General features: G+C 40.8%; 1 protein-coding gene across 1 annotated transcript in view; it reads left to right on the top strand.

The window, feature by feature from the left end:
* The window catches only part of pkd1a (polycystic kidney disease 1a), a 103,620-nt gene that overhangs the window by 48,166 nt on the left and 37,954 nt on the right, over positions 1 to 17,500 (top strand). The window contains exons 12-20 of the mRNA XM_056234324.1: positions 553 to 830; positions 1,040 to 1,804; positions 3,049 to 3,180; positions 3,263 to 3,438; positions 7,070 to 7,185; positions 7,642 to 11,291; positions 12,787 to 12,939; positions 13,887 to 14,027; positions 16,575 to 16,863. Coding sequence (XP_056090299.1) covers positions 553 to 830; positions 1,040 to 1,804; positions 3,049 to 3,180; positions 3,263 to 3,438; positions 7,070 to 7,185; positions 7,642 to 11,291; positions 12,787 to 12,939; positions 13,887 to 14,027; positions 16,575 to 16,863 — 5,700 coding nt within the window. The remainder of the gene's footprint in view (positions 1 to 552; positions 831 to 1,039; positions 1,805 to 3,048; positions 3,181 to 3,262; positions 3,439 to 7,069; positions 7,186 to 7,641; positions 11,292 to 12,786; positions 12,940 to 13,886; positions 14,028 to 16,574; positions 16,864 to 17,500) is intronic.

The following is a 17,500-nucleotide window of genomic DNA, read 5'->3' on the forward strand; positions in this document are numbered from 1 at the left end:
GTTGTTTATATTCATAATGATAAAGTTAGGTATTTTATTACATGTGAGTCTGACATGATGTCACTACATGCACTGCTCCTCTCCGCTCGGCGCTAGTAAGCGCGTCCTCCAGCTGTGAGCTGTCGGCATCGCACGTTCATGTGTTTTGGGGGCGTGGTTTTGGAAGGAGCCCAGAATGGAGGGGTTGGAAGTGAATGGAGATAAGTAGCTGTGTTTATTACAGCCCTGAGAGGACTACAGACACTCGATTTTTATACTCTCTTTTCCAGAGTACTTACATTTTAATTATGCATTGATATATATAGAAAGTTTAAACAAATTTGGCAAAAAGTTTTAAAAAAAAATTCTACCTACAATACCTTTAAGAAACGTATATAAAAGTTATACAAGATTCAACACATTTTTTAAAGTCAGTTTATTGTAATTTAAGTTGAAATGACTTCAACATCCAAGTTGATTGTGCTTAAAATTTTAAGGCAGCAACTTTTTTTTTTTTACAGTGTACATGTTCTTTTTGTATGATAAATTGATTTGTATGGACTTCTGTTGCAGGTTGCGGTGACCTCTGCGCCCCCATCACTGTTTGCCAGGCCCCGGACGAGTGGATCAACGACACATCCGTCCGAGCCGAGCCCACGCCGTGCCCAGCGGGACGCCAGTACTGTCCGTACGCTGAGCAGTGTCTGCCACTGTCCAGCCCGTGCCACCCTGGGGCTTGTGTCAACTGTTCTGGTGTCAGTCCTCTGCCGGCCGGCACTCAGTACCCCGATTACAGCCTGGTCGCGGAGGTGCTGGTCACCCTGCCGGCCGGACCTTCCTCCAACGTCCTGGTGAGTGTGACCGAATGAAAACCTGGAACTGCAACTAATAAAAACCAGACTGAACTGCCTCTAAAATCGTAACTTATGCTTACTCTTACTCATGAAAACTCATGAAAACTGTCTAAAGATTTAGATTTAGAGAAGCAGCAGCAACAGCATATCTTGATACAAGTGTACAGGTTTCATCCCCTCTCACTTTCTGCCCTGCTCTCCCTCAGGTCCAGGAGGAGATCGAGGACCTGCTGGTTTCCCCCGGGGACTTCATCGCCCTTCAGCACGACGCCGGACCATCCGGCCTCCTCCAGTGCTCCTCCGAACCCTCCTCCCCATGGAAGCAGAGCGTGCTCATCCAGAACCGCTCGGATTGGTGGGATGCGAATGAGACGCTGCAAGCGGACGCTGAGGGAAGTTGGAAGGAGGGTGTGGTTTGTCAGATTAGGGTGTTGTACGTGGGACAGAACGACACCCGGCTGCAGGGTCCCTTCCTCCGTTCTGGACTCCCTCAGTCTGGCGAATACAGTTTGGAGGTGACGTCCGATGATAAGGACTTTCCCGTCACTGCATCGTGTCCGATTCAAGTCGTCCCACCACTGGCGCCCACCGTGATCCATCCGATTAATCTCATCGGGGCGGTGTACTTCCTCCCCAATCAGACGTGGATTCTCGTGACGGTCCGCTCGCAGCACGCCGCCTCGATCGAGCGGGAGGGCAGCAACGCGACCGTAGCCTTTCACAGCTCGTGTCCGCAGGACCTGGTGGCGAAAGTGGCCGAATGCAGAAGGCCCGGCCCGTACAACGACACCATGTTCGCATGGGTCGACCTCCAGCTCGGGTCCACACCGGGACAGACCACCGTAATGCTCCGTGTCAAGAGCGAAGTTACCGAAGCATCGCTACAGATTGAAGCGAGGGTGCAAGAGCCACTCCGGGGCCTGGCTGTCCATCCGCATCCTGCGCACAGAGTCCTCATGGAGTCCATAGTGGTACGTGACGCCCTCCCTTCTGAGGAAACCCACTTAAACCAGTGGGTTTGATGGTTTTAGGTTGGGTTAAATTGGCTGGGTTAAACAGATAGGCAACTTAGGCTGGTTTAAGCCATTTGTCAGCAAACCTTCTAAACATCTGTTTTTCTTTTCTAGTGCTCTTCACTGAAAAATGTTACATACATTTTTTTTTTTTCATTGGAATGGTACGAGACTTGGTAAAGGTTTTGGCACTTACTTTGTGAACACACAAAAAAATCATGGCCATGATTCGAACAGGTTAAATGGTCCTGAAAAAAATAGTCACACTTGTGCTCCTCGCGGTCAATAATGAGCGCATTGGAAATGAATGGGAGACGAATTTCATCTAGTGGAAACTGTTGGTACTGCAGCCAAAACTAAATTTGACTGAAAGCTCATTTTTTGAGACATTGTTTAGATTTATGGCTTTGATTTTCTCACGGTTTTAGAGTAAAACATGTTTTTGAAAATATATATTTCATATAAAAATGTAAAACTTTTTTAAAGTTCACTAAAACGTTTTTCACTTCAGCAATAATCTGCCAAGTGTCGTCTTCGAAAAGAGATCAAACTTAAGCCTCTGCTCTAAAGCATTCAAGCATTAATTTGCTCAAAAAGTGAATAAATGGATTATAAATACAGCGTAAATATAATTTAGTACCATCAAATCCCCTAAAAGTACAAAATTTTAAATAAAAAACATTGAACTAAAACATAGTGCATTAATATCATTGAAATAAAAAAAATATTTATTGTTAAAAGAAATTAATTAATAAATTGTTTGCTGGTTTTAGGCTGGATTGAACTGGTTTCTAAACACCTACCCCGGCTTCACAGGCAAGGCTTAAGCTAGTCACAGACTAAAATGCATGCTAAAAGTCATTTCTACTGGCATATCTTTAAAATATGTGTCATTGTTTTGTCTCAAGAGACCCAACAGTAATGTTTTTTTAAGGCACGTTTATAACAACTACTTAAATGTCCTAATTGAACTAAGGCCTAATCCTGGCTTTATCTAAGCCCTGTCTGTGAAACCAGGCCTTAGTGTCCAAGAATAGAGTATTCATTGCTTATATTTTATGTCTGTCCATAAAAGATGTCTGTGAGAGAGAAGCGGGTCTGAAGGTTTAATGCTGTTCTTCTTTATCCAGCATGTCGCGTTTGTTACGGCCCTGACCTTTCTCTTTAACAGTCGTCTTATTCGCTTCACTCTTGCGTTTCAGAGTTACGTGGCGTCAGTGGAGGGAGGGACGGACCCGTCGTTCAAATGGACAGTGGATGATAAACCATACTTCACGTACTACAGCAGCAATTTAAACATCATCTACCAGATTGCAGGAGTTTACAAACTCATGGTGACTGGTTTTCATTGAACTTATGTGTAAAAGCCACACTGACTCCATCAGCTCAGGAACTGACCCATCTCTTGTCTCCAAGGTAACGGCTATGAACCAGGTTAGCATGCTGACTGAACTCTTCAACGTGACGGTGGACCCCATGAACCCGATGACTGTCCCCGCCGTCCATGGAGTCCCCAAAATCGTGCAGCAGGGTTTGTCCCTGAACCTCTCTGCGTCTGTGAAGATAGACATGGCGGTGAACGTCACCTTCTGGTATGTTCAGTTACGGTGAAGCTCTGATTGGTCAAAGTAAAGATTCGAGGTCTAACGACTTCAGCAGAAAGCTTAGTCATTTAAATTAGAAAAATTTCTTTAAAATGTGGTAATGCAGTCATTTAATGCCTGTCATAAAGAATACAGCAATAATAGCAAATAATCCTGGGAAAAAGAAGTCCCAACATTGGGATACTTTGAGATGAAACGACCAGTTTATTCCTGACGGATAAAATCAAGTGCTTTCATGCATTTCTTTTCTTTTTGAATATTATGTTTCTATGGAAGCTTGTTTCCGCCACAGAATAAAACATTTTAAAAGATAATTGCGACTTTTTTATCTCACAATTGCGAGTTTACGTCTCACAATTCTGACTTTATTTCTCAGAATTGCGAGATATAAACTCACAATTGTGTGTTATAAAGTCAGAATTGCGAGATCTAAATATTGCGAGATATCGCAATTGTGACTTTTTTCTCACAATTGCGAGTTTATATCTCGCAATTCTGACATCTTTTCTCTTTTCTGACTTTTTTGCAAGTTATAAAGTCAAATTGTAAGGAGTTTATATCTCACAATTCTGACTTTTTAACACTCAATTGTAACTTTATATCATGCAATTCTGACCTTATAACTCGCAATTGCGACTTTATATCACGCAATTCTGACCTTATAACTCGCAATTGCGACTTTGTCACAATTCTGAGATAAAAAGTCATAATTGTGAGATGTAAACTCGCAATTGTGAGAAAAAAGTCAGAATTGTAAGATAAAAAGTCGCAATTACCTTTTTTATTTTTTATGCTGTGGCGGGAACAAGCTTTCATACGTTTCTCTTTGAAATATGTGACATAATGGAAGTAAAATAGGTTGTGAATGCTCTCTTTGACTAACTCTCTTCTTAGACTGCTTTCTACATTCACATCCCATGACTGTTTAATGTACTCGGTCTGCACACACTCTTTTTTTATCTTCTCCATGGCTTCCACCGCCTCACACACTCCCAGCCTGCTCCCCTTTAATGGCACTTTTCTCTAGATTTACAGTCTGTGGTTAGCGCAAAATGCTGACAAGAATTTCCCCTTCAACGCCGAGCATAGAAAGATTCCCAAACTTTCCATCCCATCCCCCAGAAGCCTGCTGCGCACCACTGCAGATGTCTGCTTTATTTATTTATTTCATGGATTTCTCTATTTATTGTCAAAAAAAAAAAAAGTACTGTCGGGTGGTTTCTTCCCGACTCTTTTATCTTGCCTGCTCAGTATCTCTGGAGTTCAGCTCTCGGCTTGTTCAGTCAATCGTGATACCTGATTCTCCTTTGGGTTCCACTTTCATGGAGAATTTGGGGATAAGATGGAGTGAGAGATGAAGGTGTATAGCCGGGAGCTGAGCCGATGATTCAACAGCAGCTCCACCGCTCCCTCCCGCAGCGATGAGTCAGACAGCCAGATTGCAAGACAGTGCTTTTATTCTCTCCAGCTAAAAATATCTTCAAAACAGACCTGCCACCTTGCTCTCGCACATTCCCGAGGCGCCAAAAGAGACTTAAAGTTGGCTTTCCCCCCATCCATTAGTCCCCTTTTTATACTGCAATAACTTTCTTTAAAGCCAACATAAAACCAGAGTAGACTTTTTTTTTTTTTTAATATACGTTCCTGGTCGTATTGTGCACAGTGTGTCATTATTCGAAAGTAAAAAACAAACTGTAATGTAAAAATGCAGTGACTTTTTTTTCAACTCTTCCCCAACCGCTGTCCAATCAATTCCCTGTTGATAAAATCAAGCCCTGTCTTTTTTCTGTATTGAATATCTTGTCACATCACATAAGTAAAATGGGTTGCCGGTTTCACGTGGACTTCAAGGCCGCGTTTACACCTGGAATTAAGATGCCTTTTGGTTGATCGGATCACAAGTGGAAGACACTAAATACAGGTGTAAACAGGGTTTTGAGCTTGTCCACTTTCCACCACTTCCAGAGGTGAAAACACACTCAAACCAGATTGCTTTCATAGTGTAAACGCTCATGTGGTCGAATGTGTTCAAACAGCCACAAACATTTGTGACCCATACATTTACCCGCCCATAGACCCTCCCCTCAATGACATCAGGACAGAAGTGTTTGAAAGTGGACAAAAGAGACGGATTAAAACACCAGGGCCCGTATTCCTAAAGAATCTTAATGTAAAAAGTAGCTCCTAGTGACAAAATTCTAAGAAAATTCTTAGAAATGTGGGCGTTTACTCTTAAAATTAAAGAAAAAATCCTAGTAAAGAAAAAAGTAATTCAGAAAGCATCTTAACCCTTAAAAGAGGTCTTAAGGTCAAAATTGTTAGGAGTATGGATGAGGACTTTTAAGAGGCTTAAGAGTTTCTTTAGCAGAGGAGAAAATGACAGAACGATGAAGAGGGAGAAGAAATGTGATGCAGACAATAGATGACGACAGTGAGTTAATAAGACGCTATAGATGAGATTGTGCAGTGATCATGTTTGTGACTGATCTTATTAGAGACACGCTAATATCTCCGACACAGCGCAGGAATGCCATAACGCCAGAAATGATCACTACATTAAGATATTTGGCAAATGGGAAAATACAATAAAGCAATAGTGATTTGGGTCTGTGACAACCTTCTGTAAGCAGTGATCACACAAACATTACAGCACTTTCAGAACCTCTTATTGTGTCGCAGTTCATTTAGTTTCCACTGGACATTCCCACCTTGCAGGCTCAAAAAACTGTATTTATGAATAGCAGGCTTCCCTGGTGCGCACAAGCAGGGGAATGAACCGTTAATAATGTGCGCTATAAGCTCCCACGTCCGCTTCTCGCTCCATGCTGTGACACCCTGCCCGAATTTTCCTTTAAGGACGGCCTAGTGTTCATCCACTAACTCGGCTAACAGTAAACACGGTTCTTCTGACCAGTCAGGCTTTCTCGTCTTTCTTGTTTTTTAATCCATGTTTTCAAAACAAACATTCAAACCACCACTTAAATAGACAGCAATCAGTGTAATTGGAAAGAGTGGAACAATTTTTATCCTTCTAAGCCAATCAAATTAACAGCAAGGTAAAAAAAAAGGATTTATATACATAAATATAATGTGTGTGTGTGTGTGTGTGAGTAAACTCTATACTTAAAATGGCTCTTTTTTTTCCTTCTTGGACAACCAACCAATCACAGTCTTCAAAAGATTGTGTCATACATAGCAACGGGGTCAGCCCCGCCTCCTCACTAAGATGAGAGTTTTTGTCTTTTCCTTACTCAGAGTTGCTCTCAGATCGGCGCCGAATCGCTCTTAAGCTAAGACTCCTACGTAAAAGTTTTTAAGCTAAATTAAGAGTTTTCTAAAAGGATTCTTAGATTCTTTAGGAATACGGGCCCAGGTGTGAACGGGAATGTGTCTCCCTCGTCTTCTTGTGATCCGATCGGCCAAAACACATCTTAACACCAGGAGTAAACAGGTCTTAAGATTTGGCAGGTTAACAGTGTAACATTCTCAAAGATTAAAACACTCTCTACATTGTGAGAAACTGATTTAAGGGAAGCCTGTTTTAAAATAGCGCATGTAATCATCAGGCATCCAGTGCGTTTGTTTGTGATGTAATGTGTGGATGGTTTATGTGTCACAGGTGGTGGTTTGGAGATGGAGGAAACCATACACATCAGTTTAAGCCCCCTTACGATAACTCGTCCAGTAACCAGGTGGTGATTCATGACCATGTGGAATATATTTATGCACAGCCAGGTAACAAAAAAAAACTTTTATATTATTTATTTATATTGATTATATTTTTTATATTTTATATTCATATTGAATATATAAAATAAATTCTGTATTCATTTATTAAGTATATATATATATATATATAATTTATCATATACATATATTATATTTTTATAAATATTTGTATTCATATTGAATATATTTTGCATTCATATTGACTATTTTTAGATTTATATTGATTATATTTAATATCCATGTTATTCATATTGAATATAAAAAATACATTCTGTATTCATTTTATATATATATAGCATTTTATATTCATATTGATTATATTCTATATCTCTATTGATTATAATTATGTTAATTCTATTTTATTGGCTATACGTTTATATACATATTGTTTTGCATTTTGCATTCATACTGATTATATTTTATATCCAAATTGATCTTTTTTCTACTCATATTTTTTTGCAGGGGAGTATACCCTAATGCTCTCTGCTTCCAACCGCTACGAGAACAAGACATGCAAGGTCGACGTATACGTCTTCAGCATTCTGACAAGTGTGCAAATCGAAATTTACCCACCACTCCTACAAGCCGAAAAACCAGCTGACTTTGAGGCCCACCCCTTACCGTCTCCCTACGGCATCATCTACACCTGGAACTTCGGTGACAATTCGAGTATCCAGCAGGGACGTGAACGCAGGGTTCCTCACGCGTACGCTCACGGCGGTGTCTACAACATATGCGTGATCGTGAACAACACCATTAGCTGGACGGGCACATGTGCGGAAGTTACCGTCTACGAGAACGTTAAGGGCTTGGTGGTGGTGTCATCTGCTCCCACCGAACGCAACACGCCTACCATCGTCACAGCAAGTCTAGAAGCAGGTAACAATGTAACGTGGAGCTTTGACATGGGTGATGGAACGGTGCACACGGGTGTGGAACCACAAGTTGAATATAGGTACAGGAAAGATGGAAACTACACGGTTAACGTCACCGCAAAGAATGCCGTGAGCTCTCAGGTGGCAACCTTACCTGTTGAGGTGTTTGTGCTACAAGTGTTATCGCTAGAACCTCCCGGGTGCATTCAGGAAAACAAAGAGGTCAGTTTCCATGCGTTCGTGTCAGGGAACTCGTCAGGACATCAATACGTGTGGAGTTTTGGAGACGGAAGCCCCAACGAGACTCAGTATGGAACGGCGCTGATAACGCACTCGTATGTTAAGATTGGAGAGTACCATCTCTCGCTGCTTATGTCAAGCGAAGCCAACAAGGCCAATTTTTACACAAGGATCTGCGTCCAACCTGAAGTTACAAATGTGTCTTGGTTTCCTCTGAGAACACATGTGAAGCTCGGCGAGGAGAGTAGATTTACAGTAGCTGCCTTCCCTGAATTTAACTACACGTACCTGTGGGATTTTGGGGTACTTGACTCGAAAGGTCCTGTTCGGGGAGGGAAGGAGATGGCTTTTACTTTCAAGAGTCCTGGGGAATATCTGGTAACAGTAACTGTGCTCAACAATATTTCCTGTATCAATACCTCAGTTTCAATTGAGGTACAACAATCCATTGGGTTTTTGCTGATCAGTCATAATGGAGAGAAAGGAAACAATCTTTCTTTACACCGAAACTATGCTTTTAAAGCATCCTCAGACTCGACGAATGCTATCTACATCTGGGAATTTGGAGATGGGACTCGACTAAATGGGACAAATGTATCACATGCTTACAATTCTTCAGGCAGGTTCAACATCAGTGTCACAGGCAAGAATGAAGTGAGTGAGACCAAAACTGAGATTTTCGTTGTGGTCTTGGCACCAATCACAGGACTGTCAGTAAATGCCAGCTTTGTCAATGTCCCTTTGAATGCTTCTGTCCACTTTGAGGCACACTTCGACCAAGGAGATGACGTCCGGTACTCTTGGATTCTTTGTGACCGGTGCACATCTATCCAAGGCACTCACACAATGTTCTACACGTTTCGCTCCGTTGGGACTTTCAATGTTATTGTTACTGCAGAGAATGACATCGGCACTGCTCAGTCCAGCATTAATATCTTTGTGCAGCGTGAGTTGGAGGGCTTGCAGATAGTGGCTGATGAACTTATTGAAGGATGCTGTTTTGCAACCAATCGTGTCCTCCACTTACAAGCCTCATTAAAAGAGGGCACCAACATGACCTTCAGCTGGAACCTTCTGAGGGAACATGAAAACCACGATCGTAACTTCACGGGCAAGACCATAGACCTCAATTATTCCACCCCGGGTCCTTGTGAGGTGCTTCTCAAGGCAACCAACTTGCTTGGCCAGCTGGCTGTGAACAAAACTATTGAGTTTCTGGATCCTGTGAGGGAGCTGGTCCTCGAGTCTTCACCAAACCCTTCTGCAGTAAACGCCATGACGACTATGACGGTATCTGTAAGTTTTGGGACGAATCTCCATTACAGATGGTGGGCAGATGGTGACCTGTTAACATCTGACATGTCCTCCATCATGCACAGTTTCAGAAACGCAGGTTTGAAACTGGTTAAAGTGGAGGTTTCCAACAAAATCAGCTCTGAAATGGTCTCAAAGTGGATCAGCGTTCAAGAACCGATCTCTGGATTGAGTTTCAGTGCCACAAATGTTATAGAGAACTTTGTAGCCTCGGGGGACAATGTCTCTCTGTGTGGAGAAACACGGATGGGATCCAACATTTCCTGGATGTGGCTATTGCCAGACAGCACAACGTCAAGCCAGCGCGCCACCTCCTACACCTTCCTCAAAACGGGAATCTTCAATGTCGCTTTGAATGCCTCTAATGACATCAGCAGAGAATCGTACTTGCGTGACTTTACAGTTCAAGACCGTATCCAGGGTCTGGAGCTCAGGGCCAGCAAACAAATTGCTGCGGTTGGTGAAAATGTTGAGTTTACAATCTCTGTCTCGTCTGGAACTTCTGTTAATTTCATCCTGAGCATTAGTGGTGATGCAACTGTTGTCCTAAACAATCAAACGTACATCCACCAGTTCACCAGTGTGGCCAAGTACTACGTCAACCTTACTGCCCACAACCAAGTGAGTTCAGAACGAAAGACTCTGCACATTGAAGTGATGGAGCCTGTGACCAAGTTGACCATAATGGACTGCTGTGATGCCGCTATACCTGTCGGAGTACCTAGGTCTTATGTAGCAAGCACTCCAACACGTGACCCACTGACCATCCTGTGGACCTTCGACCTTCATCATGGTCACAAGATTTCCCGGGTTGGCAAGTCGGTGACATATACACCAGATCAGCCAGGCAATCTGACCATATTCCTAAGAGCATTCAATTCCCTGAACGGTCTTAATGTGACCAAGGTTATACGAGTTCAGAACAGTATCAGGTCAGCCTTCTTGGAAGCTCAACCAAGCGACACCTTTGTAAACAAGACGGTCCGTTTCCATGTGGGAATCACTCCTGTTTCCACTCCAGCAACATATCAGTGGAACTTTGGGGACGGTTCTTCAACCACTGTCACAACTACACCTTCCCTTAGCCATATCTACTTCATTCCTGGTCACTATGTGGTGCGAGTGAACATCTCTAACCTTGTGAGCTGGGTTACAGCACAGACTGAGATCAACATCTCTGTCCTGAAGTGTGACGAACCAGAAGTTCAGATCATTCAAGCTCCACGACTTGCTATCTGGCGGTACCAGCCAACCTTGGTAGAGGCCAGTGTGAACTTAAAAGGCTGTGCCCTCTATGGAGTAGAGTACCTTTGGGAGATCCTCACCTCCCCTCACTGTCAGGATGAGGACAAGAAAGGGCCGCCACCATCCAAGGTCCGTCTCCCCGCAGAAGTCAACGTCCGGAGACTCCAGCTTTCAGTGCCCAAGATGTCGATTTACGCTGGGAACTACACTCTAGTTTTTTCTCTGTCTTATGAGGGAGTTCCACTACGTAAAGCAGCCTGTCTCCAACTTTCGGTGATGTCCAAAAAATTGGTGCCCATCATTGAGGGTGGCACATACCGTGTGTGGTCTAAAACTCAGGATTTGCATTTGAGCGCAGAGCAATCCTACGACCCCAATCTGGATCCGGAGAACCAGTCCCTGCTCAGCTACCACTGGGAATGTGTGAGCACCTCAAAGGTAATCAAGATTGATATGTCACAGATAAATGCTTTTCGACGACTTAAACTTTCTGTTCCTCTTGCTCACTGACAATGAAGGACATAAATGGATTTAGGCCAGGGGTGTCCAATCCTGCTCCTGGAGGGGCACCTTCCTCCAAATTTTAGCTCTAACTCATCTGCCTAGTGGTCCTAAAGACCTTGACTAGCTTGTTGATGTGTGTTTAATTGGGGCTGAAGCTAAACTCGGCTGGGAATTGACCGTCTAGGAGCAGGGTTGAACATCCTTAATCTAGACTGTAAAATAGCTAAAGATGTAAGAACAAATGTGGCGGCTGATGCATCTCAAATATATTTAGACTAGAGGTCGACCGATAAAGATAACTGAAGGTGATGATACACAAGGCAACTTTTTGAGCAATGTTGCTGGGCAATGTTGCCGTCATTGGGCAACCAGATGAGACACAGTGCCCACGACCCACCTAAATAATCCAGATAGAAATTTATCACCCATTTTCAATGGAAAAGTGCCCAAGCAACAATGGCTTGGCAAGATTGCCCAGCAACATTGCTCGAAAAGTTGCCCTGTGTATCATCACCTTAAGTTGGGCGGTACCTACCGATAACCGATTAATTAACCAGTAGTTTTTAAAACTGATACCGAATCAAAATATCAAAAGTAAAATACTGCTGAACTTTTTACAAAGATAAAAAAAAGTATATATTTGATTAACTAAATTAATAAATATTAAAGGAAATAAAAGATTTTGCAACTTAGCTGGCTGACGAATGCATAAATGTGCCAAGCTGGATAATAAACTAATGCAAATAGACCGTAACAATCATGACATTTGTCACATGTTTCGGATTTGCGTGTATTTTTGAGAGAGGGTTGGAGAGTTTAAGTAATTGCCATTTTTAAATGTGTGAATTTGAGAGAAAAAAGTGTTTTAGTATGAGGGACGTTTAGTATCAGAGGCTTGAATAAGTGCACAGCAACTCGGAAAGACGAAATATGTCAAGTATGAGCCACAAAAGTGGATGTTTGGGTGATGTATACTTGAGATCAGTTACATAACCAGCAGGGGGAAAAACTCAGCGTTCCTCCGAGTTCTCCCAGCCTATCAGAATTACTGCCGGAGGGGAGCAGAGATTCCTGCTTTTTATTAAAACATTTTATCACTGACAGAAATTCAAAGGAATATTATATCAGGTGTTTAATGGAATATTTCAAGCTCAAAAATAGCACTTAAGCCACATTAAAAATGTATGAATGTCATTGCATTAAAAAAAAATATAAAACCCAGTGGTATTTATTTTAATGAAAGTGCAAGCACACTTTTCAAGCAAAAAATGTCACAAAACAACATTTTTTTAAGCTTTTAAATGATAAAACTTGTGCTTTTGTTGAGTAGGTGTCTATGCTGGTGTCTTGTATATCCTGAGGCAAATAAATTAGATGATTTATGACCAAATGCAGCTTTTGTAAAGCGCCTCTTCACTCCACCACACAGGGTCCAGATCACTGTTCCACTTTGCATTTCGGGTTGGGTCCGAGCGACCCGGTTCTGGGAATCTCTGGGTCCGAACTGGAGGTGGACGTTGAGTATACCTTCCGCCTGACCGTCAGTAAAGAAGGCATGACCCCGGAGTCCACGACCCAAACGGTGAGGGCCCTGATTGTAGATTACAATCTTTTCGTAATACTGTGTTTGAATTTGCTTATTCATAAAAACAAAATTCACCTCACTCTCTTTTAAAATGTTGCATTTTTTGTGTACGAAAAAACCTGCATTACTCCCAGTGAATAGAGTGAATAGAGCGGCACCATTTCAATTAAGTCATTGTCATTCTTTTCAGTGCAAACACGCCTCTTTTCTATGTAAATTAGGCTCATTATAGAATACTAATTATTCATAATCAAAAACTCAGAATGCCACAATTAACGTCACGCTGATGCCGCCTCGCCATGGAAAGCTGGCGGTAAACTGAATCTTATTTAAAAGACTTGTTTTAGTGATCATGACAACGGAAAATGATCAAATGAGGAACAAAAGCACATCCTCCACTACCCTGATTACTTTTTTGGGGGTGTATTTGTCGAGCAAAAACCAAAATTATGAGCATCTGAATACCCACCTTTTTGTTCTGTTCTACAGCATTGAAATTAGTCGCTATTATCTTTACAAAATATTAATTCTTATTTAGCATGCTCTGTATTCAGCTATGATTAACTGACCCAAACAGGTCAAAGGAGGGTCCGTTACATAATTCAAAACATAATTAACTTGCTTTTTACTTTCCTGACCTTCACAATTCCAAGCTACATGTGAAAGCCGGATATGATGTGCTAAAGGGAATGTTTCATGAGATTTAACTTTGAAGGTCTGATTGCTTTGGGAACCGTGATGAAAGTCCTTTTATTTCGTCTCAATAGTTGAGCAGAATTCATTATTCCTGTGTCGCAGGGAGATCCGTCAGTCTCAGCGCTAACATTGAACGTATTTCAATCAAGTTCAAAGAGCGAGAAGGGTTTTAAATGAATTGGGTTTCATGGTCAACAGAAAACATAATTGCATAACTAGACTTGACTTGACTCTTTTTCTGGTCGCAGGTGTGGGTACAGAGCGGTCGCATCCCGATGGTGTCGCTGGAGTGTGTGTCGTGCAAAGCCCAGTCCCGCTACGAGATCAGTCAGAGCTCCTACGTGTACTTGGCCGGCACCTGCAACAACTGTCACAGCTCACACAGAGGGGTGAGAACGACACTCGCATACTCATGAGTCATGACACGCCGCCCGTCAATCATAGGGTTGCTATTAAACCTTTTTTTTATCCAATGGGAAAGTCTTCTGTTTCGGGCTGGGGTGCGTGTCCCGTACAACGACGTGACTCGCTGCTTCACTAGCACAGTACGATGCATCGCTGAAGAAATCAACTAGCTAGTCACGACTGTTTCCCGAAACCGAATTGTCGCAAATTGGTCGTTCAACCGCGTTGGTTAATGATGTCACGCACGTGGTGGAGTGATAACTACTTTTAATGAATCGGTTTGAGATCGAATTAAGGCTAGATGTTTTGCTATAAATGACAGACATGGCACCTGAGGACTATTTCAAATTTTTCTCAGTTATTTTGCTTTATTTCCAGATTCAATCATAAGCTCGATCTTACGCACTAGAGCTCGTTCACACACGCGCACTCTTCAATAACGACACTTTAAATCTCTGAACAAACTAAAGGAGGTAAAACACATTTGTATGTATTCTAAATAAAAGACACAGATTGTAATGAATGTCATCATGCTTATTTGGCTCAAGATTTATTGAGTCCACATGTCATGCAAACATGAAACTGCTTCTAACCACAGGTCGAGATCTGTCGCTCACACACACAACTCTGCGATGCTGTTTGCGAATGTTCGTTGGAACGATGGTTTCGGGAAACACCGACTCGTTGAACTGCTGATAACGATGGGACTTTGACTATAGTTGGCTCTTGGGAAACACACCCCTGGTCGGGACGCTCAAACAGTTTTTGTGTTTGTGACAGTATGAAATCAAAACTGTAGTTTTAATCCATGTCTATTAGGTTTTTGACCAGTGAAAGGCTTAAAACTGTAATTTGTGCTCTTTCAGCTTTCTGGAAAGCATTGAAAGCGGCATGATATCATCATTTGTCCCTAGGAATAACATGATCCTCATAGAATCTGAATGTTGGGAATGGCATATCTGGATTAAGTGAGTCACTCGTGCCTTATTTATTAGAGGAAACATGCCGTCATAATGTATTGAAGAGAGCTTTACATGGCGAGATAGCAGCATGATGTCATTGTAAAAAGGGAACGAGAACATGGGCATTCCTCCTGCTTTTTTCCATCCTGCTCTCTGATAGTGTTTAGACTGAGACTGGAGGGATGTTATGGTTAGGGGAACCGAAGGGAGGGAAAACCCGAGTGGGTGTACGGGGTGATGATGTCATCATTGTGATTTGATGTGTTCCACCGCGTTAAACACATCTCGTTAAACACACACGGACATTTACGTGGTGACCAGGCGGTCAAACACTGATACCCATGAGTCAGTAAATATTATGGTAGACTTCAGGGATGCTTATCTAGCGGTTCAGACATGAGTGCTGATCGGGAGTGATGCTGACGGAGGTCACCGCAGGGTTACTGAGAAACCAGCTCGAAGCTGTGAAGGCATTTGAAAAAAAAAAATAGAGTATTATTACACATTTATATAATGCATTTCATGTAAATTTATTAAAAAAAAATATTGTTAATAAAGTTAATTATTCAATTCATATAATTAATGCATTTTTATTAATAGATTACGTTAATAATTTAATGATGAAAATAAAACTGCTTATTTAAAATGATATATTGTCACTGCAAGGGAACTGAAAAAACAGCTTGAAGATCATTAAAAAATAAAATCAAATATATATTATTGAATTATTGATAAATTATATATATATATATTAAAAAAAATCTTATTCTTTTAAATATGACATTTTTGTAGCTACATAAAACTATATAGGCATTTAAAATAATAATAATATTTTTTTACTATAATAATATTTTTTTGCACACATTTATATAATGCATTACCTAAATGTGTTCAAATAATACTTATATTATTAATAACGTGATGTATTCATTTGATTTTAATTAATACATGTAATGAATTTAATAATTCACTTTTCAATCAAATGAAAACTTCTCATGAATATTATTATTTTATTAAATCATAGAATTTTAAAACTAAATTTAATTATCTAGTTTGAATTTTTGTAGCTACATAGAAGTACATTTGTAAATAATTATAAAATGTACATAATTGTGTAATGTAAACAATATTATAATTACTAAAATATATGATTGATTTTATATGTATATATAATAAATTAATATTACAATTAATATTCATTTAAATTGTTAATTTATTTAAATAATCTGCTCATTTAAATAAATACATAAAAGTTGGTAAATATATACAAATGCCATTGAAATACAATGCAATTTTCTGTAAGCATTTGAAATATTTAATTAAAGATAAACATATTAATATATATAACGCATTTAATTTTAATAAATCATGTATTCAGATAACATTTATATTTTAATAAAGTGAAATGTGACATAATTAATGCATTAAATTAAATCATTTTTATTCAATAATTCACTGTAATAATAATAAAAAGAACAGCTCATTTTACAATGATATAGTGGAATATGTAAGTATGTCCATATATGGAAATCCCCCTGACATGTCGGCCATGTCTGTTGTCGCTGTTAGCGTTGGACGGCGAAGATCCGTGGAAACGAGACGCTGGTTCTGGATCTGAACACCACCACCACCGGCAGCGACAGCATGCACCTGGTCCTGAGACAGGGCGTCCTCCGGGACGGAGACTCCTACAAGTTCAGCCTCCATGTGACCGACGACAGTATGGACCGCGAGGGCGTGGCCTACATCGAGCTCCACCCGAACCTGCCGCCCGCCGGGGGGGCGTGCTCTCTGTGGGCCGACGGGGGCGGGCCTCAGGTGCGCACGCTGGTGGAGAGAATGCACTTCAAGTGCTCAGGTGAGGCTGGAGGACAGCGACTTCATTAGGGTTGGGCATCGTTTGAATTTGATTTCGATTCCAATAAGGCAAAAAAACTCAGATATCATTCACATTATCTTCTTCTTATCGCAAAATATTCATTTGTAGCTGAATTCCATGAACAAGAATCAACAGGCTAAATAACACATACACAAGGAACGTTTGCCTGTGGTTTAAAAATACCATAAAAACACAACTAGCCTAACTAATATACATGTAAAGCATTATTTAAGACAATAGACACTCGGTAAATAAAAAATAAAAAATGAGCAATCGCAACAAATAGATACAACTGAACAAAGATACAACTGAAATAAACAGTGTTTTAAGATTTTCAGGAACAGAAACTGTAATCAAATGTAAAGTAACACTGCATTTTATAAATAAAATACACATTAGAAATATATTTTGTTGTTTGATTAGTGTTATTACAGAGACGGCAGCTGCTGTCACTTTAAGAGTTGCCCAATATGGTTACAGATGTAACTAGTCGTCTCGTGCTTGAACGGTTTAAAATCACATTCAAATCACATTTTCTTCTTTGGAATCGATAAGAGGAATCGAATTTTTAATTTTAGAACAAGTATTCGATTCCCAACGCTAGACTTGATGCATG

Source organism: Rhinichthys klamathensis, unplaced genomic scaffold (assembly GCF_029890125.1).
Source record: "Rhinichthys klamathensis goyatoka isolate OS25496 unplaced genomic scaffold, OSU_Roscu_1.1 h1tg000393l_1, whole genome shotgun sequence".
Classification (NCBI taxonomy): Eukaryota; Metazoa; Chordata; class Actinopteri; order Cypriniformes; family Leuciscidae; genus Rhinichthys; species Rhinichthys klamathensis.